Source organism: Carcharhinus amblyrhynchos, chromosome 17 (assembly GCF_965287045.1).
Source record: "Carcharhinus amblyrhynchos chromosome 17, sCarAmb.v2.hapA, whole genome shotgun sequence".
In the NCBI taxonomy this organism is placed as follows: domain Eukaryota; kingdom Metazoa; phylum Chordata; class Chondrichthyes; order Carcharhiniformes; family Carcharhinidae; genus Carcharhinus; species Carcharhinus amblyrhynchos.
The window spans coordinates 38,242,464-38,267,247 of NC_137340.1; the positions used below are offsets into that span (position 1 = coordinate 38,242,464).

At 43.2% G+C, this 24,784-nt stretch overlaps 1 protein-coding gene across 2 annotated transcripts in view; it reads right to left on the minus strand.

The window, feature by feature from the left end:
- hspa12a (heat shock protein 12A) overlaps window positions 1-24,784 on the minus strand; it is a 130,934-nt gene that overhangs the window by 59,878 nt on the left and 46,272 nt on the right. For both annotated transcript variants that reach the window (XM_080205835.1, XM_080205833.1), the window contains exons 2-3: window positions 13,858-13,940; window positions 7,485-7,612 (exon numbers count right to left, since the gene is read on the minus strand). In XM_080205835.1, coding sequence (XP_080061961.1) covers window positions 7,485-7,612; window positions 13,858-13,940 — 211 coding nt within the window. The remainder of the gene's footprint in view (window positions 1-7,484; window positions 7,613-13,857; window positions 13,941-24,784) is intronic.

The following is a 24,784-nucleotide window of genomic DNA, read 5'->3' on the forward strand; positions in this document are numbered from 1 at the left end:
AGTGATGGCGGTTGTGGAATAAATATAAAATACAGATCAATTCCTGTGCTTTATATCTTTTTAAAATGCTGCCTTCAGGTTGCTGTGGTGACAAATGTTACACTAAAATTCAAGTAGAGAAGCGTTACCGTAAAAGAACACAATCCCAAAGTGAAAGAAAAGAAATATTCCTTGTTGTGACTCATTCCCTCAGGATCCATTCCCACCCTTTCCTGTTTGAACTCTCAATGACCTGTAGCAGATTTTCCTCCTTCTTATTGCTGTAGCCCTTTGCTGACCTGTTTGTTTAACACGGGATACGTTTGTAAGTTTCTGGTTCAACGACATAGCTTCCAGCCTCACATGCAGCAGTGAATGAAACATGAAAGAGATGGCTGCAGTGTACCCAGATGTCTCTAACAGCTGCATCATACTGACTCATAGAAAGAAGGCTGTTGCCTGGTCTGGAGGGTGTTAGGTATGAAGAGAGGTTGGATAAACTTGGATTGTTTTCACCGGAAAGACAACAGCTGACAGGGCAACCTGATAGAAGTCCACAAAATTATGACAGGCATAGACCGAGTGGGTAGTCAGAGGTTTTTTCCAAGATTGGAAGGGTCAACTTCAAGAAGGCACAGGTTTAAGGTGAGAGGTGGTAAGTTTAGGGGAGACGTGCAGGGCAAGATTTTCACAGAAGGTGGTGGGTGCCAGTGGAGCTGGTGAAAGCAGACATGTTAGCAACGTTCAAGATGTATCTTGATTGCCTCCTGTTCATGTGTCTATCAGAAGGATAGAAACCTTGTATTGGCACAGGTTTAGTGGGCTGAAGGGCCTATTCCTATGATGTATTGTTCTTTATCTCATTATGGTTATAAGTTACTTAAATGTAACCAGGGTTGTTCTGATATCTGATATCCCATTGACTAAAATGCCAGATTGATTGTCTGCACCACATTCTTCATTGACTTTCTTACCTGCGTAAAAGGAACACAGATCACAAATAATGATTTAGTTTTGTCAATTAGATGCATTCACACAACTATTTACAATATCACATTGAATATACATGTCTGAAATAAATCTCAACAGGAGCAAACATTAGATATGAAAATATTCAACTTCTGGCCAATTGTATCTAAACAAATACCCCAGTTTTTGTAAACCACATTCAACATCTGGCCCCTTACATCTAATTTTATATAAATATTTAAACAACTGGTTTCTAACATTACAATATCACATAATGACTCAGAAATGATTAATGCTTGTTTAATGTTTAAAGTTGCATTTCCAAGAAGTTCATAAACTTAAATATTCAGAAGTAGATTTGAACTTCAGACAGAAAACATGTACAGGAAACACGTAGTATACTTGACTGCCTTAAAATCAAAAGGAGGGGGTGGAGTGGTGTTGGCAGAATGGGCAAGCAGACTGTCCAGGTGGTGTTTTGGGAGGCCTAATCTACTCTAACAATCTAGCATCATTCAGCTGGAGCTTGCAAGCTGCCTGACTGACATTCAAAGGTAGGTCCCTGCATTTGGGCCACAGGAATTTGCATTCATAAAGCACCTTTAACATAGTAAAACATCTTAAGGCACGTCCCAAGTGGGTTACTAAAGTCACCAAGAGACCAAGTCACACAAGAGATATTAAAACAGATGATCAAATTCTTGATCAAAGTGAAGAGTTTAAAATGTCGTACAATCCCAACAGTGCAAAAAGAGGCCATTCAGCCCATCGAGCCTGCGGTGACAACCCAGGCCATATCCTTGTAACCGCACGTATTTACCCTGATAATCCCCCTGGCAATAGGGGTGGGATTTTATGGCCTCACTTGTCCCAAAATCATAAAATTCCACCCAAGGTCAACCCACCCTATTGTCCACCTCTCGCCCACTCTGATTCCCATGGCAGGCAGGGCAGTAAATTTCTGGCAATTTAGCATGGCCAATCACACATCTTTGGAGAATTAAAAAATAGAGAGGGGTAGGAGACAGTGACATAGGATTCCATTTAGTGCTCTGCAGTGGGTATGAAGGCAGGGGAGGTTTTGTTAAGTCCAGCAGGCAGCCTCCTCACCTTTTTAATCTGCCTCTGTTCCAATGCAGTGATACCAGTGGGCAGCCTGCTTACCAGTGAGCTAATTTAGGTCCTTAAGTGGGCAATTAAGTTTTGAGATGTGGTTGCTCACATCTACCAGTACGAGATGCAGCCAAAGAGACACTGGAAGAGTAATTCAAAGCTCCTGTCCAGATGCTGTTAAAGAGAACAAATTCTGATTTTATCGCATAACATTGCAGGGACTTTCCAGAATTTTTACAAGTGGTGTGGGGATAAGGTTCAGCAATTCACTGTATTTTTCCATGATAACTGCAGATCATCCTTGCAAAAAGGTCATACTAACCCCAACAAAGCGAGCAAGGACAAAAAAACTGCAGGAAATATCTCCCATCAAAATACAAGTCTTTTCAAAGTTCATAACAAGTACATTATGTACTTCTTATAGGCACCACTGAACATCTGAGTGCAGTAGAACACAAAGAATTACTCTGTGATGGCAAATGAAGGTCAAACTCATCTTAGAACCGGTATCAAGCCAACATCTTTTTGCATGAAAAGCCAACACTAAGAATCGGCTTCATTGCAGCATTGAAGATAATTTTTGATGTTCCTTTCCACTGCTTCTGAGTTGACCAAGGTGGGGTCTTTAGCTGAAATATCAGTTTTTCCCCACGTTTGGTGCAAAGTGCCTCCTGGGCAAAGAATCCCTACAATGCAGAAGGAGGCCATTCAGCCCATCGAGTCTGCAATAATTCAGCACCTTACCCAAGCCCACCTGCTCCCCCCCTAACCCTGCAACCCCGCATATTTACCATGGCTAATACACCTAATTTACACATCTTTGGACATTAAAGGGCAATTTAGCATGGATAATCCATCAAACCTGCACATCTTTGGAGTGTGGGAAGAAACTGGAGCATCCAGAGAAAACCCACGCAGGCATGAGGAGAATGAGCAAGCTCCACACAGGAGGTTACTTAAAGTTGGAATCAAACCTGGGTCCCTGGCGCTGAGTGAGGCAGCAATGCTAACCACTGTCACCATGTCACCCGAAAGTAAATCAAAACTTTCAAACAGAAGTGTTTTATTTTCATAGCATCATTTAGCACCTGTTAACCTTTTCACCAGAATAACCTCTGTAATATTGTACATCATCATTTTATTCAACAGACAAAAAAAAAGCTCGAATTAGGACTTATGGAGGACCAGATCTTCCACTCAGCATCGGGAATCATGAGTCCTGATCTTTCCTGACTTTTTGATCCAGGCTCGCCATGTTCTTTCATTCCCACTATATTTTCATCTCTGAGAGATGCGGGCAAGCAAAATTCCAGTCTGTGCCTCTCTTGGCAATCCCAAGGTTGTGATGGAATCATGCCGATGTTGAGGAGGGCTGGTGCGAAAGCCCACTTTGGTTCTCTAGTACCTTCAGCCCAGTTCTCTACAAGGTTGTAAGGCCACCCTGCCCTCTGCTCTCACACCACCATCCATCCCCTCTGACCCCTCATATCCACAATGCCCTTTTCATATTTCCACATACTGAACACTTGCCTTTTAAAGCAATGAATAGGCCTTGAAAAATCACATTAGAGAAAGAAAAACTCACTACGAATCATAAAAGGTGTGAATCAAATAAAATCTAGCACTCTTCTTCAAGCTGTCTCAATATTGCCCATGGCACTGAATCTACTGGTCAGTCTTCGAGTTCAGCCAAGCATTCATAATGAGGACATCTATTAACTGTATCCACAGAAGCATCCGGAACAGACGGCCAGACATCTATTTCTCCAGATGGCCTCATCATGACTGTTTGGCTGATTTCCAATGATGGCTAATAGGCTCAACTCAGCAAGGCATCTGTTTACATAACTTAAAGGGAAGAACTTAATTTATTTGATTGATGCTTTTGTGAAGTTGCATTAAGATTTTGTTTCTTTGATGTAGGTTTATAATGCCCTTTATTTGCACACGGTTATGAAGTATTAAGAGGATTACATCTTTATTCATTGATACAATGAATGGCTGTGATTGATATTTTTGATGAGACTATAAGATGAGCACTTTTTTCAAATGGGATTTTAAAGTCTCTACTTACTGCATCATTTTCAGGAGCATTTCAAAGACTTGCCAATGGTCTATTGATTTTATACATAGTGTATACTGGGTCAGTGGATATTGAGGATACGTGGGGGCACTCTTTTTTTAAGATGTTAAGCGCCAAAAAAACACGTGGCCTCAAATGTATGGTGTACTCATTTCCTTTGCTTGCTTGTCATTCAGTTAATTTCCATGTGCCAACTGTATTCCTCATTTGTGTGGAATCAAAAGAATAGAACAGTAATGGATTTTTGAAACATAGGAACACATTCTGGTGATGCACAGTAAGCTTTGGCCTCAATGAAAATGTGCCAAATCTCAGAGGATGGCATTATTACTTTAATAGGGACCACTATATGCAGCAGTGGTGGCACAACGCACCAGAGGAGCAGATGGAAGGCTTAAGTGTCAGACACTGGCATCCACTGACCAGCTGATTTGAAGACTTTTGGTAACTTTTCACAGTTAGCTTCTGCAGGCAGTCACAAAATCTACTGGCAATCTCTCTCTCTCTCTCTGGGAGCAATTGCTGTTTGATTTGTTCAGGGAGATGGGGTCCCACTTCTAGCTCACAATGGCACCAATATTTGCTCTATAAAGGCCTTGATATTGTTGTGCATATCTGGCAGAATTCCTGGGAGAAGCCAAGACCAAGCACCAAAGAAGTCCTCAAACTGAAATCAGGATGGGTAGAAGATGCACCAATCTCAACGTCATTAGAATCCAGCTTTCTTTATTTAAACCAATTTGCAGCCTGACTGACTCTGCCTCAGGTAGTACTAGTGGTTTCTATGCTAAAGACATGTGAGGCTTCAAAGATGGTGAGGGGAAGGAGAGCTCATGGAGAAAGGAATTTGAACACAAGGATGTGTTCTCGTATCCACACACTCGACTGAATCAAACTGGTTTGTAATGACTTTCTATATGAGAATGGATTTGATTTGATTTATTGTCAACATATTAGTATACAGTGAAAAGTATTGCATCTTGCATGCTATACAAGCAAAGTATATCATTCATAAAGAAGAAAAGCAAAGAGTGCAGAATATAGTGTTACAGTCATAGCTAGGGTGTAGAGAAAGATCAACTTAATGCAAGGTAGGTCCATTCAAAAGTCTGTTCGCAGCAGGGAAGAAGCTGTTCTTGAATCAGTTGGTAGGTGACCTCAGACTTTTGTATCTTTTTCCCAAAGGAAGAAGGTGGAAGAGAGACTGTCTGGGGTGCGTTAATTATGCTGGCTGCCTTTCCACGGCAGCGGGAAGTGTAGAAAGACTCAATGGGTGGGAGGCTGGTTTGCGTGAGGGTGTTTTATCATGCATTTAGCTGCTGTTTCTGACTAGATGAGCTTGATGTCCAGAATGAAAAGTGCTTCAATGATTAACATTGTCAACCCTCACCCTAACATACATAACAAAATGCAGAAATTGGCAGCAGCATGACTGATGGCACTGTTTAGTTGACAGAGGTATTAAAATTCCTAGTAAGATGTGATAAACAAGACAAAGAAGCCAACAAATGGGGTAGTTGCTCTGGGATCACTGCTCATCAGGTGCAAACCACACCTGAACCCTGAACCCTGTCCACAGACATTGCTCCCAGAATGTTCAGCATAAATTGCAAAAGAAGCAGCGAGTTGATGGAAATGTATGGGGCTGATTCTCCCAAAAATCCTGAATTGGTGAGAAAACTGGTTTCGATCACAACTGTTTCAGTGCAACTTCAGACCGAATCTCCCCACTCTGTGCACTGCAGAGGTCACAACTGTGAATATCATTAAAAACCAGGTGGGGGGTGGGGTGTGGAGCCTATTTGGAGACAGTTCTGGAACTCTGCATATGATATGGAGATGCTGGCGTTGGACTGGAGTAAACACAGGTAAGAAGTCTCACAACACCAGGTTAAAGTCCAACAGGTTTATTTGGTGGCAAAAACCACTAGCTTTTGCAGCACTGCTCCTTCACCAGGTGAGTGGGATTTCAGTTCACAAACAGGTGAGTGGGATTTCAGTTCACAAATAGGGCATATAAAGACACAAACTCAATTTACAAAATAATTGTTTGGTGCAGCGGGCTGGGAAAAATCGAGCATTGGCCGATTCGTAGGATTCCCACGAGCATTCACGCCGTGCTTGCGTCTCCCAGGGCCAGGTTTCCAGTGGCGTCTGTACCATGCAGAAATCAGTCAGGAGGTAGGATCAGTATTTAAATAGTATTTAGCATACTATTGAAATGCTACTTAGCAGGCTCGGGACTGAATTCTCCGGGCCCACTCGCATCTCCCACACAGAGTGTTTCACTCCAGCAGGAATTACAGAAGCTCACCACTAAGGGAGAGCTAGCGGCCAGACCCCACTGGAGTGAAGTGGGGGAGCAATTGGGACACCCCAAGGGATTGGGTGGTGGGGCGTGCCCCCCGGCATTAGCATGCTGGCAGTGCCAGCTGTGCCCTCTGGCATGGGGCAATGCCAATGGGGTAGGGTCTGTGGGACAAATCAGTGGGCACAGGAACTCCCATTGTCACTCTGCCATTGGGATCAATGGGGACAGGAGGGAGGCCAGCGATCGGGGCAGGCTGGGGATGGGGTTCTACTGGGGAGGAGTCTGCACTGTGGAGGGGGGGTTTGCTGAAGGTTGGGGCGGTCCTGGACAAGACGGGGGTGTGAAAAGAGGCTGAGGCTGGCCCAGGAGTGATCGGGGGTGCTGCGATCAGACAGTGGGGAATGGGGATGCAGCACTACAGGGGTCCTGGACTGGCTGGAGAGTGATCAAGCTGGCCAGCAAACAGGAGGCTAACAGTTCAAAGGCACGCTGGTTTCAGCCTCCTGGGCAGGAATGGGCCCTGCCCCTGAAATCTAATAATATCCACACTGGTGGCCTCTGCATTGCACAGAATGTGGGAGGTTCTAGTGTGAGCTCCCAATGAAAAAAGTGTGAATTTCTCTAGTTTTCACACAAATTCAACACAGAATTTTTTGAGGGGAATTCCACCCATTGTAAAGAAAAATAATTTGCATATTACAGTTTTCATTTTCTAGATTTTATTTTCTAAATATGTAGGTTTTAAAAATGGGAAGGACATGTGTTGCAAAAAATCATGTTTCTGTGGCCCCGCAGTGTCTAATGTGTGCAAACACCCATCAACAAGGATCCATTTCAATCAAATGTAATTGCCTTTTTGGAAAGCAGAAACACTGCATGAGCATCTTGCTCAATATTTAAATGAGTGGAGTCCCTACTCCTCCTGGAAGTCTTCCATTATCTACCACACTCCCCATTCTCTGAGGTATAACAGCTATCGTCCAAGAAACAGCTGGAAAATCAGCAGTGCCTCTGCATTGCAGTACTTACCTCATTATGTGAATGCACTCAGGGTCCCTAGCGAAGCTGTAAGCATATCCACTCGAAGTAGTGCCAAAATCAATAGCTACCACCACCACAAACGAATGGTGCAAGGATTCAGTTTGCTCAGAGTCCTTCTGTAAAAAGAAACATCTTTGTGAGAAAAATCACTTCAAATCAGATGATTTTAATCTTTGTTATTAATTGGATGATGTTCAAACTTTAATAGAATATTTAATGATTACCCTGATTACACTGATTACCCTCAAAACAGAATCATTTTAGTTTTGGTTATTATTGTAGCTGAATCAAGGATAATTCAGCTATCTTTCCATCACCTGATTTTGAAACGTTTGAACTAAGAACAGATTAGAATCTCTATAAAGGAATGGGAAGAAATCACTTTTCAGGCAGTGTGACAGTAACAAAATACTGCCGTTCACAACCATGCAATGACATTTCCAGTTTCCCTGAATTAGCTTGATTTACTAATTTTTCACGATATGTATGCATTAAACATGACAGTTAGCCACGTTTTATTGGAGTGTCACGGGCAGCACATTCAGTCACAGAAAACATTTAGGAGTACTGGTACCTATACACTGCAACACGGCAATCAACACACCCAGTTAGACAATCAGTTCTTGCTTTCTGTTAACCTGCAGCAGTGCTATTAACATGCAGATATTTCCTGAGTGGTCCTCTTCTATTATATTCCAGACAGCCAATTGGTAAAATATATAACTGGGATGAATCATTCTGCACTCTTATAAGCTTTTATAAACCGAGTTACACATTATAAGCAAGGACCTCCTAACCCAACAACCATAGTTTCAATCTGTGCCACTCTATAATGACACAAGTGAATCCATTGTTAATGTCCACTATCTGCACACAATTAAACACAATTGGCATTCAATTAAAACGCTGGAGATGGTCTCACACCACCCATGGTGCATAATCAGGTCACTAACCTGACTCCTGATTTACACTAACACTTTTGCAATCCAGTTCATATTGACACAGAAATGGCAACATAACTCAAACTTAAAAATCTTTCTTCTCATAGAATCACTGAATCCCTACAGTGGTGGAGGAAGCCATTTGGTCCATCAAATCTGCACCAACTATCTGACAGAGCATTTTATTCAGGCCCACCACTCCATCCTATCCTTGTAACTTCACACATTTATCAAGGCTAATCCACCTAACCTACACACCTTTGGTCTGTGGGAAGAAACCGGAGCATCCAGAGGAAACTCATGCAGACACAGGGAGAATGTGCAAACTCCACACAGTCACCCAAGACCGGAATTGAACCCGGATCCCTGGTGCTGTGAGGCAGCAGTGCTAACCACTGTACCCCTACGCTGCCCTAGGACCAGAACTACATTTCACACAGGTAGGAGATAGCAGATAGCACTGAAGACAAGTTTCATAAGTCTTATCATGTTTAACAATAGCCAGCAGAAACATGATTAACAACAACTTGTATTTAATGCAATAAAGCATCACAAGGTGTTTGTAGAAGTGTTTCCTAACACAATTTGGCACCACGGTGTCACAGCATTTAGCAGTGCTGCCTCACAGCACTAGGTACCCGGGTTCAATTCCTGGTTTGGGTCATCGTCTGTGTGGAATCTGCACATTCTCCCCATGTCTGCGTGAGTTTCCTCTGGGCGCTCCGGTTTCCTCTCAGTCTGGAAGGCGTGCTGGTTAGGTGCATTGGCCATGCTAAATTCTCCCTCAGTGTACCTGAACAGGTGCCAGAGTGTGGCGCCTTGGGAATTTTAACAGTAATTTCATTGTAGTGTTAATGTAAGCCTACTTGTGACACTAATAAATAAATAAACTTAAACTTAGGATATATTTGGGGAGGTGACCATAAGCTTGATTGAACAGATAGGTTTCTTGGAGCATCTTAAAAGGTTGAGAGAGAAACAAAGAGATGGGAAGTTTCAGGAAGGGAATTCCAGTGCTTAGGTAACTGGAAGCATGGCTGCCAATGGAGAAATGTTTAAAATCAGGGATGGTCATGAGTTCAGAATTGGAGATATCTCAGAGTTGTACAATTGGAGTAGATTACAGAATTAGGCAGGATATAAGGCCAAGAGAAATGTGGAAACAAAGATGAGAACTTTAAAATCAAGGCATGATCAAAGTCAATGTGCATGAGTGAGCACAGAATTGTTAGTGAACAAGATGGTTCAGAGTAAGACATGGTAAACAGAGCTCGAGCTGACTGAAATTTAGAGAAGGTTGAATGTGGGGGACCAGCCAGTGAGAGCAGATGGAAAACTCAAAAAAAGTACTGGATAGATAAACATGATTGCATTTCAGGAGACACTAATTTCTCACATTTTTCAATGAGTGAAATATGGAAAATCTTTGAAGCCATAAGGTTTAAGGATCCAACAGCAGAACAAAATAGGCGTATATAAATGAGTAGGGAGGAGCTCACAATTTACCACCCATTTCAGTCCTGTGCCTCCCAATTTCCAACCTAGTTTAAAATTGGGGCTGTTAATCCAATTGTGCTGTGACATCCTCCACAGTAATTCAATAGTAGCATAGATCTGATCATACATTCTGTTGCTATGTGGCAGCTTCTAACAACCATGGCTGCAGAGGGTAATCTTGATCTCCCAATACACTCTGTTCATGATTTGCAGGGTCATCAGATTGTGAAGGCAAGGTGGAATGCATCATGATGAAAGTATCACAGCCAAATAAAGGACAGTACATGGAAGATCATCCACCAGTCAAGGAAGCAGCAGGGAAGCCCCATCAGTTCCATGAGGATGGAAACCTGGTTCATGGTTTGGGTCACTGTCTGTGCGGAGTCTGCACATTCTCCCCATGTCTGCGTGGGTTTCCTCCAGGTACTCCAGTTTCCTCCCACAGTCCGGAAGGCATGCTGGTTAGGCGCATTGGTCATGCTAAATTCTCCCTCAGTGTACCCGAACAGGTGCCTTTACCATTGGGCTTTCCCCACAATGGCAGTGGAAGTCTCAAGCAGTCTTGTCATTGCTGTAGGAGCGCTGCACTCACCCAAGGTCCAGGACCACAGAGGGACCCCAAGTCACAGGTGAGTAAAGGTTGGATCGGAATGGGACGGTGCGGGGTGGTGGGGGGGGGGGTGGTGTGCGGGGAGGCATCAGAAACAAGGACAAGACATAGCTTTCAATGGCCACCCTTCCACCTGATGCTGGATCCCTTGACCAGGCACAGATCTTTCCCAACACACCACTGACATACCTGGCAAGAGTTGCTGGGCTACCTTCTGGGGGTGCAGGAGACCTGTGCAATTTCTATTTAGTCCCTGAGCCACCACTAAATTGCAGTGGGCTCGGGGGCAACAATGAGGATAATTGACATCCTGCTGCTGGCTGCCAAGTATCTCATGTCAGTCTCTTCTGCTCTCTGACTTAACCAGGGGGAGATATTCTCCACTGTGGGGAGACAAACGCAGGGTCTCTCCAATGATTAAATGGATCCATCCACCGTGGGTCTTGCAGGACAAACTGATAAAAACTAGTCCGGGAGATTTCTGTGTTCTGAATTCCATAGCTACAGATATATGGGATGGTACCTTCCCTGTGACATATACACTGGTGTTGGGATGCCTGCCAGAAGGTGAAAGATCTGTGCCTTTTTCAATTGGTATTCATTTCCAGAGGAATATTGATAACGCTATTTCCCTGCACCCTTCACCTCCCCACCCTACTCCCTAATAAACTGACTTGAATCACTTTTCTTATTCAGGAATAACTTGTGGGCTGAATTATTTGGAAGAGTGCCATGCCTGATTTTTGAAGTTTTTTTGACTTTTTTAAAACTTTTTTCGACCTCCAAGTCTCAAATTACTGTTGCTTCCAGAGCAAGTACAGAGGACCAAAAGGACCATGAGGTGCATGTCCATAGATCCCTGAAGGTAGCGGGACAGGTAGGTGAGGTGGTTAAGAAGACACATGAATTTCTTGCCTTTATTAACTGAGGCAAGAATATAACAGCAGGGTAGTTGTGACGGAGGTGTATAAAATGTTGGTTAGGCCACAGCTGGTGTGCGGTTCTGTTGCCACATTACAGAAAGGATATGATTGTGCTAGAAAGAGCGCAGTGGAGATTCACCAGGAAGGTGCCTGGGCTGGAGCGTTTCAGCTATAAAGAGAGGCTGGGATTGTTTTCCTTAAAGCAGGGAAGGCTGAGGGGGGACCGGATGGGGATGGACAAAATTCTGAGGGATGTAAGTAGGATAGATAGGAAGGAACTTTTCCCCTTGGTAGAGCAGACAATAATCAAGTGGCATAGATTTAAGGCAAGGGACAAAAGATTTAGAATGGAAAGCTTTTTCTCCCAGAGGGTGGTGGGAATCTGGAACTCACTGCATGAAAGGGTGTAGAGGCAAAAGCTCTCAACAATTAAGAATTTTAGACATGCATTGAAATGCCATAGCATACAAAGCTATGGACCAAGTGCTGGAAAATGGAATTAGAATGGATAGGTATTTGATGGGTGGCACAGACACAATGGGCCAAAGGGCCGCATGCTGTGCTGCAAAATTCTATGATTCTAGTATTTTCCACTTGACCGGATATCCAGACAAATTTGTAATGTGACCAGGGATTAAACAAAGAACCTGCTTCAGTTAATTTTAACATTTCTTCCCGCGTGTAGTCACGTGATCTTCCATCTTTGTAAGGCAACAAAATACTATGCTGGGGATGGAATCTTTGCCCTGCTCGGCAGGTTTGGTGGGAGGGCATTTAATCTGCAGGTGAATGGCAGGTGGGAACACTGCCACCTTCCCACCATCTTGGTTTAGTCAGTGGTGGGAAGGCCCATGGATGGACTTCTCAAACTATTAAGCTTGGTTAGCTTCTCATGCAGTAAGCAATAAGCAATTTAATCTGTAGCACTAATATATTCTCACATAGCAGTTCTTTTCTCACCACCTATGCCAGTTGTGCCTTCACAGGCACTTTGACCAAATGAAGAGATCAAAGTTGGGCCATCTGCCTTGGGGCAGCAGCCCTCGAATAAGTCCCAAAGGTGCCTGTATTTAAATTGAATGGCTTGACCATTCACCCAGATAAACTGACCAATTCCTGTATTGAATCAAGATGGATTATGCATCCTGTGAGTTCAGATGATTTTTAAGCTTGGAAGAACCATAGAATCCCTACAGTGCAGAAAGGAATCATTCGGCCCATTGAGTCTGCACCGATTCTCCAAAAGAGCATCCCACCCAGGCCCTCTCCTCCATCCTATCCCCATAACCCCACACATATACTGTGGGAACCAATGAAGCCATGAAGATTTCTTAGCAAATTTATCGGTTTTGTCACTGTGCTCCACACTGGTATAGAGGGGACCTATTGGATAGAGGCTTAATGTCACAGTGCCTTTCTCAGCCTTGGAAAGAATTGCCTCACTGCTGAAACTTGGCAGCAAGTCACCTGTGATCACTAGCGTAGTCTTTCCTCTTATGCAGACTTAAATGATCCAAGGGTACTCTTCGGAGGGAGTCAGGGTTCTCCTGAAGTTCTGGCAAACAATTATCTCCCCCTCCCTTCCACACCCCAACCCCAAACTACATTGTAAATTTACTTCCTTGGCTAAAGCTTTTTGGAATTATCTTGAGGACATGATAGGTGCTAAACAAATGTGAGTTTTTCCTGTAACCTCGCAATGAATCATCTTCTTATGGACGAGGGGGACTTTTAGGGGGACTAGCAGAGTAAATGGGGTTACGGGGATAGGACCTGCGTGGGATAGTGCAGACCCGATGGGCCAAATGGCCTCCTTCTGCACTATAGGGATTCTATGACGAGGTAGAGCTGGGATCTTTCATCATAGAATCTGCAAGATCTCTTGTTTTCATAAACATATTAGCTAAATCGGGCTCGTTTACACTTATTGTACATTCTCATTCAGACTCCCAAAGATCTGACTTTCTATAAAGTTGGAGGTGCCACGTTTGTCTGGCACATAGCAGCTATGGTCTAGTTTCCAACCTGACCTCAATAAAGCTCCGTATCACTGACAAAGCTTCAAAGATTCTGAACAGGGATTCAGTTTTGTTCAGCTGAAACAAACCAGTCATCACTATTATAATGAGTTACCAGTTTTAACAATGGATTACATTCTGAATAATAATTATAAAAAACAAATTGAAAAATAAACATAGCTGCTATAAATATATCCAAATTTGGAACACTTCTGTATTTTTACATCAGAACAAAATACCACGTTAATGTCCTGATTGTTATCATTATAATACCAGCATTACTATTAATTCTGCTCAGACTGAAACATCACTTGGCAATAACATATCAAAAGAAATGTGAACGACTTGAAGAGAAAGGAAGCAAGCTCTTACTGGAGACATTGAAGGGCTAAGTGGGGTGATACCAGGCTCTCCCACGCTTTTAGCTGGTGAAGGATATGTTGAAGCGACATTTTCTATAGAGAGACAAGCAACATTGTCACAATTCAGTCGAAATTGCAAAGAAAACACAGGATTACAAAACAAGATTGAAGTAAACAATTTGGATTTAACTATTGGAATCTGAAAAATAATCAGTTTTATTTAACTTAAACTTTTAAGGAATAAAGTGGAAATGTTCTTTGACTAAAGGCTCTATGTCAGAGTTTACATGGATATTGATGGGCTGCTGCAGATTTCCATCATTTTATTATTTTGTTTCAGTTTTGCACACCAATTGAACAAGGTTCTAATTTTTCTGAACTTGAACTCAGATTCAGATTGGATTCTGGTCTGAATTACCCAGTAACAAGTCTCACAACACCAGGTTAAAGTCCAACAGGTTTATTTGGTAGCAAACCAGTGGCTTTTGCTACCAAATAAACCTGTTGGACTTTAACCTGGTGACATGAGACTTTTTACTGTGTTTACCCCAGTCCAACACTGGCAAATCCACATCTGAATTACCTAGACAGGTTATTATGAAATATATTCTTTCAAAATAAGATTTGTTCTTAAAACAGGTTTATGCAATGACTGTCACATCAGTGTCATTGTGCTTAGCCGGAACACGTAGAGAAGCGGCTATAAATGGCTTCAAAGTAGAATAATTCAGATGGGACAATAGTAGAAATTAAAACTGGAGAGATGTATAATGAGTGGCTAATTTTTTTTAATATATTCATTCATGGGACATGGGCATGGCTGGCTAGCCAGCATTTATTACCCATCCCCAGTTGCCCTTGTTCAAAGGGCAGTTGGCAGTTGAACCACATTGCTGTGGGACGGGAGTCACATGTAGACCAGATCAGGTAAGGACAGCTGATTTCCTTCCCTATAGGATATTAGTGAACCAGATGGGTTTTTCCCAACAATGGTTGATAAATTCATAGTCTAGATGGATCATTTGCTCCCTCCAATGGGTTCCATGGTCATCAGTAGATTCTTAATTCCAGATTTTTTTTGAATTAAATCCCATCATCTGCTATGGTGGGATTCAAACCCAGGCCCACAGAACATTAGGAGGGATGAATGGTCATCCAGACTCAAACCTTTGGTTCTATTCCCTCTCCTCAGATGCTGTCAAGACCTGCTGAGTTTCTCCAGCATTTTCTGTTTTTATTAACCCCAGAATATTAGCTGAGTTTCTGGACCAATAGTCTAACGATAACATCACTAGGCCATTTTACACCATTACATAGTCAAAAAAATCCCCAAGTGTTTGAAAGAAGTATCTGATTTCTTAGTGATGCAGTAGATTTTACAACATTTAATGTTATTGCTAGGAACCCAGCAAACCAGTCCCCACTGAACAGCCATAAAAAAGTAAGATAAAATTATATTCTCCTGGCTTTCTGTTCTGAGCTGCCATTCCAGCCATGTTCACTTCAGATGCAATGCACATAGAAGTAAGTCCACATTTTGCACTGCATTCAGCTGAAGATGTGAGGAACATTTGAGCAGAGAGTATTGTTGGGGTCAAGGAGTTTGTATCCTTTCTATTGACAACTGCTGACAGCAATGGCACAGTATTGCATGGATACTGCTGACAACATATTATGGAGGTAAAATCACCTTTGCACATCCTTTCTCCATGGTGTAAATCTAGCAACAATAAAAGTAAATTGCCAAAAGTAAAAAATAAATCTGTTCTTCAACCGCAGAGCTGTTAGCTTAGTGAAAGGGTTCAGTGCCTGAAACTGTGACTAATGGATTAGCAGCAGCAAAAGCTTCTTCTATGTAGCTACAATGGATTCATTTTGATGTCTTTGAAGCTGGAGAAATATAATAGCGTACTTCCTTCCAATTTCCTCTTGACTTAGACCTTCACAATTAATGTACTTTGGAACGAAAAGCAGTGATTTTTGACAAGCTTTTTGAACTTTTCAAGATGCATCATTCAGCTGTTTACATTTACAGCTATCTGAATCAAAAATATTTTTCTGTTAACTACAAAGGAATGATTTGTAACTACAAGTTTTCAAAAGATGGAGAATCTATCTACGATTGTTTACTTCCCAAATGAAAATTGATAGCCTCATAGTCTAGACAGATCATTTACTCCCTCCAACCCTTGCATCCATGTCTCTTTGTCCCTGTGAAAATGTCCCATACCGATTTTAGTTTATCGGTAATCAATTTTAACATTTCAAGTTGAGGCATTGATTATAAACAGACTGCATTTTCCGTGCTATACAGAGTATACTGTTCATATAAAAATAGAATGACTCCTCACTGAAGATGTGCACATGTAGATGTTGGCCTGTACTCAGCCGTGAAGCTTTCCTTAGCCAAGTAGTTCACTGCCAATGACAGTGCCAGTAAAGAAACATACTTGAGGAGCAGCATGGTGGCACAGTGGTTAGCACTGCTGCCTTATAGCACCAGGGATCTGGGTTCAATTTCAGCCTGAGGTCACTGTCTGTGTGGAGTTTGCACACTCTGTCCATGTCTGCATGGGTTTCCTCCGGATGCTCCCATTTCCTCCCACAATCCAAAGATGTCCGGGTTAGGTTGATTGGCCATGCTTAATTGACTCTAGAGTCAGGGGAATTAGCAGGTAAATACATGAGGTTATGGGGTTAGGGCCTGAGTGGAGATTGGTGCAGACTCAATGGGCCGACTGGCCTCCTTGGGATTCTACGATTCTATGATGACATCTTCAGAGCCGACAGCTCCTGCACCAAAGCAAGGGGCCAGTGCCTTTAGGACAGTAATAGGCAACCTGGTCTAGTGAGGGGGCTGCAGGAATGATCTTTCTTCATCTCAATGAGCTACAAGATTGAAATTGGACATGTGCACCGAATGTAACCCCATAAATAAGATTAAATACATTTAATACATGCCAATATTTCCTAACGAGTTATAAAATATGCTGAATCATTTATAAATTAACATCAACTTCAAATGGTGAAAACAGAAGAAATACTGATGCTTTGATAGGATATGAGGGAGCGCATGGCTCTCACAGTCATTGGGTGCCATCAGCATACACTCAGTTCACACACCCTTGCTTTACGTGCACATAACTTTGAAATAGCAGCAGGAAAAAAGTTACTTGGATGGAAACCAGCGAAATGTGGCAAATCTGCATGTGGGCAATGGTTATCAAAATGTCTTATGCACTGTACTTTGAACCTTGACAGACTGCATGTGGTCCCCAGGACGCAGATTGCCCAGCACGGCTTTAGGAGTTAAAGAAGAAGGAGGAAATCAATGAAAGGATTTGATTTGATTTATTATTGTCACATACAATAAGAAGTATTGCATTTTGCATGGTATGCAGATAGAGCATACTGTTTATAGAGAAGGAAACAAAAGAATGCAGAATGTAGTGTCGCAGCCATAACTAGGGTGTAGGGAAAGATCAACTTAGCGTGACGTAGGTCCACTCAAATGTCTGACAGCAGCAGGGAAGAAGTTGTTCTTGAGTTGGTTGGTTGTGACCTCAGGCATTTGTAATTTTTCCCTGAAGGAAGAAGATGGAAGAGAGAATGTCTGGGATGCGTGGGGTCCTTAATTATGCTGGCTGCTTTGCCGAGGCAGCAGAAGTGGAAAAGAGCAATGGACGAGAGGCTGGTTTGCATGACGGAAAAACATTTTGAAAAGCCGTAGCTCTCTGATGTTGGCTGTTACATGAGATTAAAGTCCAGGCTGCTTGTTAACAAAAAGCTGGCTGTGTAATGGTGCAGTACATCACTGTTAGCATAAATGAGTATATTTTGACTTAATGTCATTTGGTATACAGCCTAGAATAATCTTCATATTGTATAAGTTATATACCAAGGACGTTTTATATTAAACACATCGAATGCAAAAAAATGTAACAAATATATTTCTTTAAATCGCACATAGGTATTAAAAGTATCAATTTTTGTGATACTTACATAAGACATCTAAAATAATGAAATGTAATTACGAAGAACAAACTTTAGATCAACGGTTCATGAACATTCGGAAACACCAGAGCCACAGTAAAAAGAGAAGTACTTGAATTGTAAATTATGTCTGGACTGACCTTAAAAAAGCTCATGCCCAAAAGGAACTTGGATATAAGCTTCAGCAAGAACAGACCGTTCAGATCAGAACTGTTTTAATATTCAGCAAGGTAGGAAACATAACTGGAAAGGGATGTTGTTCTAATGATACAAGACTGGCAATGGGACGGTGCAGAATTTAATCCTTAGGCACCTTTATCATAGGTAGCCTGCCCATTAAGGAGGACCAATTAAGGATTGCTCCTGTTGTTGCTGGCCCGATTAAAACCTCAGTTCTGCCACCCAGAGAGGTGGCCACTGTGGAGGTATGCAAGAAAATCTTGGGAAATAAGCTTTGTTTTTAAATCATTGTGCCAAGTGTTGGAGGGCAAACCCCTCCCTCAGAAGGTTAGGGGGCTATGGGTGCTGCCCTCTCTGCTCACAGCCCTTTCTTCTGCCTTTGAAAGATTTCTTCCTGGGTTGGTTCAGGGAGGCCATCTGTATTTAACCTCCACATAGCGGAGGTGGGGGTGGGATAGATCCCCACCATAGGCATGCAAATCTTCCTCACTGGATTGTACATGTGCAAATTAAGTCAGGGCAGGCAGCCTCTCCGCATCTAGTCCTGACATTGGTAAAATGCCCCATGGTGCGCCCACCACCCCACCATGAGTTTACCAGTTTCTCCACTTCCAAAACAGTGTCCCTTCCACCACTTGCTTATCAGAGTGCTTATCTACAGTCTGCTTTAGTGAGCTGAGGTATATTGCCTTATTTTGTGCCTTAACTTCATTAAGGCTGCAGGCTTGCTATGTACTGTAGTATAAGTGTCCAACACATATGGGTTAATATGGGAGTGAGTACACCACCACCCACGCAGATAGAAGAGAACATGCAACTCATTTAAATTGAGTGGCAGGTGTGGAAGTTAGAGTGGATCCCGTTCCTACGTGTAATCTTACTCTGTTCAGCTTATTATTTTTGCATCATGCTGAGCACAACATATCTCATGATGGGGCATGACAGAAAGCCACTTATCCTGCCATTACTTCATGGGCTCCTGATAAGGTCCCACTGTCAGATTTAAGGGACACCCAGATGAGAACAGGACACGTATGTCACAATGCATCCTTGAACATGCCCCACCCAGTCTGGCGCCTTACCGCGTATAGTGTCATGATCATGTCCTGAACAGTCTCCCACCCAATGACAGGCAGGCTTCTATTCTCCCCCATTTGCCCCTCCCATTCCCTGAGCCGTATCCCTGTCCCACCCTTCCCCACTGGTCCTTCCCCCCACCCCCACCCCCCTGCCTCTTTCCCACCAGACCTGCCACCATGCCCAGTTAGTGCTACTGACACCCAATCCGGGTCTTTGAACAATCCAAAGATGGCAAAAGCAGCATCTACTGACCTTAAATTTGTTGATGGATTGAAGTTTACCACCTGCATGTCAATGATATACAGTCATAAAACTGAACACTCTAATCTTCCAGTGGTGGGAACTTAATGTGAAGGAGGAACCATAATTCTGGCAAGGTGGCCATTTAATAAGCATGCATGAAATGTTAATGAATATAAATGGTGTTCCCGTCATTGCTCGTCTGGGAAACTCAGCATGCATTGAAATTCCTGAGAACAAAATTCCAACAGTTTATCCTGCCACAAGGAAATGGGCTTTTTGCCTCCCAAAGTAAGTTCACCTGCCCAGGACTGTAGTGTGGGTTCAGAGGTGGGCCCAGTGCAGATTGGGTGACTAGTGCATATATAAAGAGTAAGCCTTCAGAAAGGCCCCCTTTCACAGGAGGCTCATATGTGGTGAAGTCTCTGATCTTTGGGGGTGATGTCATCTGATTTCCAGGTAAGGGAAAAGTGTTACTGCCTATTTAGTGTTATATTGAACTATTGAAACCATGAACTGGATTCACAAGGCACAGTCAGACAGCATGCATTATCTTTGCATCACTACCTGGGAAAGATATTTTGCAGTCATGTAGTTAGCTGCCAGTTCCTCAGTGAATAAGTAATGAACAGTGCAATGGTCTTTATCCCATCCACTTGCTCTACTGCCACTCATTGATCAAGACAGATCCACATGGTTGACCCTTGTCCCAGTCCCTCACAGCTGTACGGTATCTGGACTTACCAGTGTTTTGATTTTTTTAAATTTGATTTATTATTGTCACATGTATTAGTATACAGTGAAAAGTATTGTTTCTTGCGTGCTATAGAGACAAAGCATACAGTTCATAGAGAAGGAAATGAGAGCGTGCAGAATGTAGTGTTAGGGTCATAACTAGGGTGTAGAGAAAGATCAACTTAGTGTGAGGTAGGTCCATTCAAAAGTCTGACAGCAGCAGGGAAGAAACTGTTCTTGAGTTGGTTAGTACGTGACCTCAGACATTTTTATCTTTTTCCCGACAGAAGAAGGTGGAAGAGAGAATGTCCGGGGTACAGTGGGGTCCTTAATTATGCTGCCTGCTTTGCCAAAGCAGCGGAAAGTGTAAACAGAGTCAACGGATGGGAGGCTGGTTTGCGTGATGGATTGGGCTACATTCATGACCTTTTGTAGTTCCCTGCAGTTTTGGGCAGAGCAGGAGCCATACCAAGCTGTGATACAACCAGAGCGCGTTTTCTAAGGTGCATCTGTAAAAGTTGGTGAGAGCCGTGGCTTAGTGTGACTAAGAGGGAGTAAATCAATAAGCTATAGCTGGTCATGGCGCATAGCATGCTGCCTTGCAGCGACAGCCACAATGAACATTGAACGATGCATTTATGCTGAGTCATTTTCTCTTCCACATCCTTACGGTTCACTGATAAGGTAAAAATGCTTAGTGCACGCAAGCAGAGAGAAGTGAATGAATTCAGATCCATTGTAATCTGAATGGTTCATGACCCTCTTCACCATACACCAGTATTGACAAAATGGCACACGGATGAGATGCTGGACAAAGGATGGGTCCAGCTGCTTCATGCTTCTCAAATTAGGACCTGCAAGTGTTAGTCAAATAGGCCCAGAAGAGCATGGGGTCCTGAACCCTGCTGGCCAATGTAATCCACCAGCAACCATAAAGAAGGCCTGAATTCACATTACAGCTGTGGTGAGCAGGAGACCAACAGAGATCATGGATACATTGCCAAAAAACTTTAATGACCTATGGCATTCTGACAAAGTGAATAACTTGGTTCATTCACAAAGAGATCCTTGGAATGGGTCAGATCTGCAACCTGCAGCTAAGTTGCAGGACGTGGCACATTCCTTCACTATAGCATTGAGCTTTGTACTTGTAGTCTGCTCATGAAGGTGCATGGGAGGGAGTGGCAGAATGGTACTGTCATGGAACTACTAATCCAGAGATCTAGGGCAAGATCTGGGGGACCCGGGTTCAAACCTCACCACGGCAGATACTGAAATTTAAATGAAAGTGCGCACCAGGCAGATATGAACAGACACAATAAAGAGAAATATCTCTGCATGCACAATACATCAGGCTAACTAAAATCACGTTGTTGCAGTCAAAGAGAGCAAAGGATGCCAAGGTGACAGCCGGGACTGACAATCAGCCAACCTGGTTGCAACTGATTCATTTGGCAGAACAGATAACCATGGAAGGAGCCAGGGTTCCTGAGTAGCTGTCTGTTGGTGATAGTGAATCATAGGTGATAAAAGGAGTGATATATGCACCTTGGACCACGGCAGTAATAGTGGAGCTCGTGCTGTCAATGCACTGGACACAACGGGAAGCTGGCATGAGAGGGAGTGTAAGAATACAGTTATATCTGAAAAACAGTATGAGCAGGGTTATTTATTTATTAGTGTCACAAATAGGCGTACATTAATACTGCAATGAAGTTACTGTGAAAATCTTCTCGTCACCAACTCCAGCACCTGTTCAGATACACTGAGGGAGAATTTAGCCAATGGTTAAGACAGTGTTGTGCACCAGACAGTGCATTCACAATGAGAATGGTTGAACCAAAATATCTTCTTTTGTGTCTGCCCCAACTTTGCTCACTCACCCACCCCAAGTCAACTCATCAAGAGGAGAAAGAGATGCCCAAAGAGGGAATGTTCCATTTGACTAGCCTACAAGTCGGCAGCACGGTGGCACAGTGATTAGCATTGCTGCCTCAAAGCGTCAGGGACTGGGTTTGATTCCCGGTTTGGGTCACTGTCTGTACAGAGTTTGCACGTTCTCCCCGTGTCTGCGCAGGTTTCTTCTGGGTGCCCCAGTTTCCTCCCATAGTCCGAAAGACATGCTGGTTAGGTGCATTACCCATGCTAAATTCTCCTCAGTGTACCCGAACAGGTGCTGGAGTTTGGCAACTAGGAGATTTTCACAGTAACTTCATTGCAATGTTAATGTAAGCCTACTTGTTACACCAATAAATAAACATTAAAAGTCACCACTTCAGAGACCAGCAGTTCAGAGTGATGAAGCACGTGCGTAGAATCAGTGGCACAGGGTGAAAATTATCACACCAGAGTGCGGGAGGAGGTATCAGAGTGAGACACATCAGTGAAAAATTCCCCTTGGAGGAGGGATGGAAGTCAGAATGATGCTCCAATGGGCAGGAAGATGGTGTCTCACCTTTTGGAGCACAGTATTTGGACAATCAGCAGCAGATATGGCACTGGCATGCATTGAACACATGAGGGGCTGCAAACCCTGAACAGTCACATTGTTGGCACAGCAATTGCTGGAATGGATGACTACTGTGTACAAGCAGCCAGTCTCATCAACCCCACGTGAAGGCCAAACCAGGGCTGCAGAAGACTGTGTCCACCCTACACCCTGGCAGTGCCAGCATGCCAGGGCCTGAGTGGATGTGGGGCGGAGCAGGATGGAGGGAGCATGTCAAGCAGGATAACCCATCATGTGGATCCTGATGCTGGAACCCATGTTGGGAAGGGGGTGGGGGGAACGCGCCACAGGTGAGGGGTGTTCCTGATATCTGTGGGGGAAGGGGGTCATCCAATGCGAGGTGAGAGTGGGACGCCTTCAAGGAACACTGCCCCAGCACTCTGTAGCCGGGCTCATCGGTGTGTTTAGGCCCTACCCCTGCCAGTATTGGAGTGCAGCTCGCCACTCTTACCTAAAAGTGACCGAGTGTGGGAGGATTGCAATCTGGAGCACGCTGGACAGCCCGGATCATATCACTCTGATTTCTCACCATTGTGACACTTAATTTCTTTCAGGGAAAATTTTGCCCAAAATCCCAGAAATTATTGTAAATCGTGAGATGTTGCTTGCCTATCTTCACACAAACACTGTTTTCCTTTTGGGAATAGTGGGAGAAATGGTGGAAGGATTCCTGTGCTGATTTTTAACCCATAGAACCAGACTATCATTACCTCCTTCTGTGGTCAACAAGTCCTGGCACTGCACTTAAACCTGGAGCCTCTAATCCAGAGGTAGGGGTGCTATGAAAGACAGCAAGGGACATAAAACAGTTACAAACATACCAATTAATGGAACCGAAGGCTGGAAAGTGCCCAGGTCCTGGTGAGCTTCATCCTAGGGACTTAAAAGGAATAGTGGTTGAGATAGTAGAAGCATTGGGTGGGATCCTCTGGTCCCACTATAGTGAATGGAAACCTGGTTGAGCTCCAAATTCCCCATCCCTGCTTGAAGCAGCAGCAGGCAGTGAAAAGCTGGGGAATCCCAGCCATTATTTTTAATATTTTAAGATTTCCAAGAATCTGAAAATATCCATCAGATTGGAATTTAACAAATGTATGTCCTCTATTCAAGAAAGGAGGGGGAGAGGAAGCAAGGAACTCCAGGCCAGTTAGCCTAACATCTATCACAGGAAAAATGTTAGAATTTATTTTTAAAGGGGGTTATGACATGGCACTTTGTATTAAGTCAACATGGTTTTGTGAAAGGATAATCATATTTGACTAATTTATTAGGGTGCTTTGAGGAAGTTAACAAGCAAGGCTGAGTTTAGAACTGAAATAGTGATAAGTTAAAAATTAGGAGTTGTTTCTTTTCATGTTTAAAGATTGTTCAACTGCTAAGGGTTAAGTTGTTTCATTTTGTTAGAGTTATACTTAAGCTATGTTGTGAATAAAGCTCGTTTTGATGGAAGATCACTAAGTTATCAGTAGAATTACTCCAGGAGTGAAGCATTCTTTCCTCACATTTGTGCCAAAATAGAAAAAAAGCTGAGGTCTAATCATAATAAACCTTGGGGTTCTAGTCCGGGACCCTAACATTAACGAAGCCTGAAGTGTCTTGACATTTCTGGAGGTGCACTACACTATTACACATGGATTGACTTCTTTTAAATGCTTTTGACATATAGTGTGACAATACTTAGAATTCAGACTCTGTAGGAAGCTATAGTCTATCAGATGCGCTTTCTCTTCTAATAGTGGATTGAGACAACTTGGTTCACTCAAAGCCTGTTGAGGTCAATAAAAGGAGGATGACTGGAATTTTCTAGTTGGCCTCGAGGTGCCTGCAGTCAGAGGCAGTTTATCTTCCTGCCGGTGACCTTCCATGGTAGAATAGAAGAGCTATTGTTCCAGATAGGCCTCTCAGCATCGGTCCCAGAAACACCGGAGCTATCAGCATCGGTCCCAGAAACACCGGAGCTATCAGCATCGGTCCCAGAAACACCGGAGCTATCAGCATCGGTCCCAGAAACACCGGAGCTATCAGCATCGGTCCCAGAAACACCGGAGCTATCAGCATCGGTCCCAGAAACACCTGAGGTCAGCCCCATGGACACCTTGGATATCAGTGTCAGCACCTTCATCTTACTTAAGCATCAAGTTTGCCAGACTAAGTTACCAGATGATGGGAAACAGCGCACACCATCTCTCTTTCCACTTGG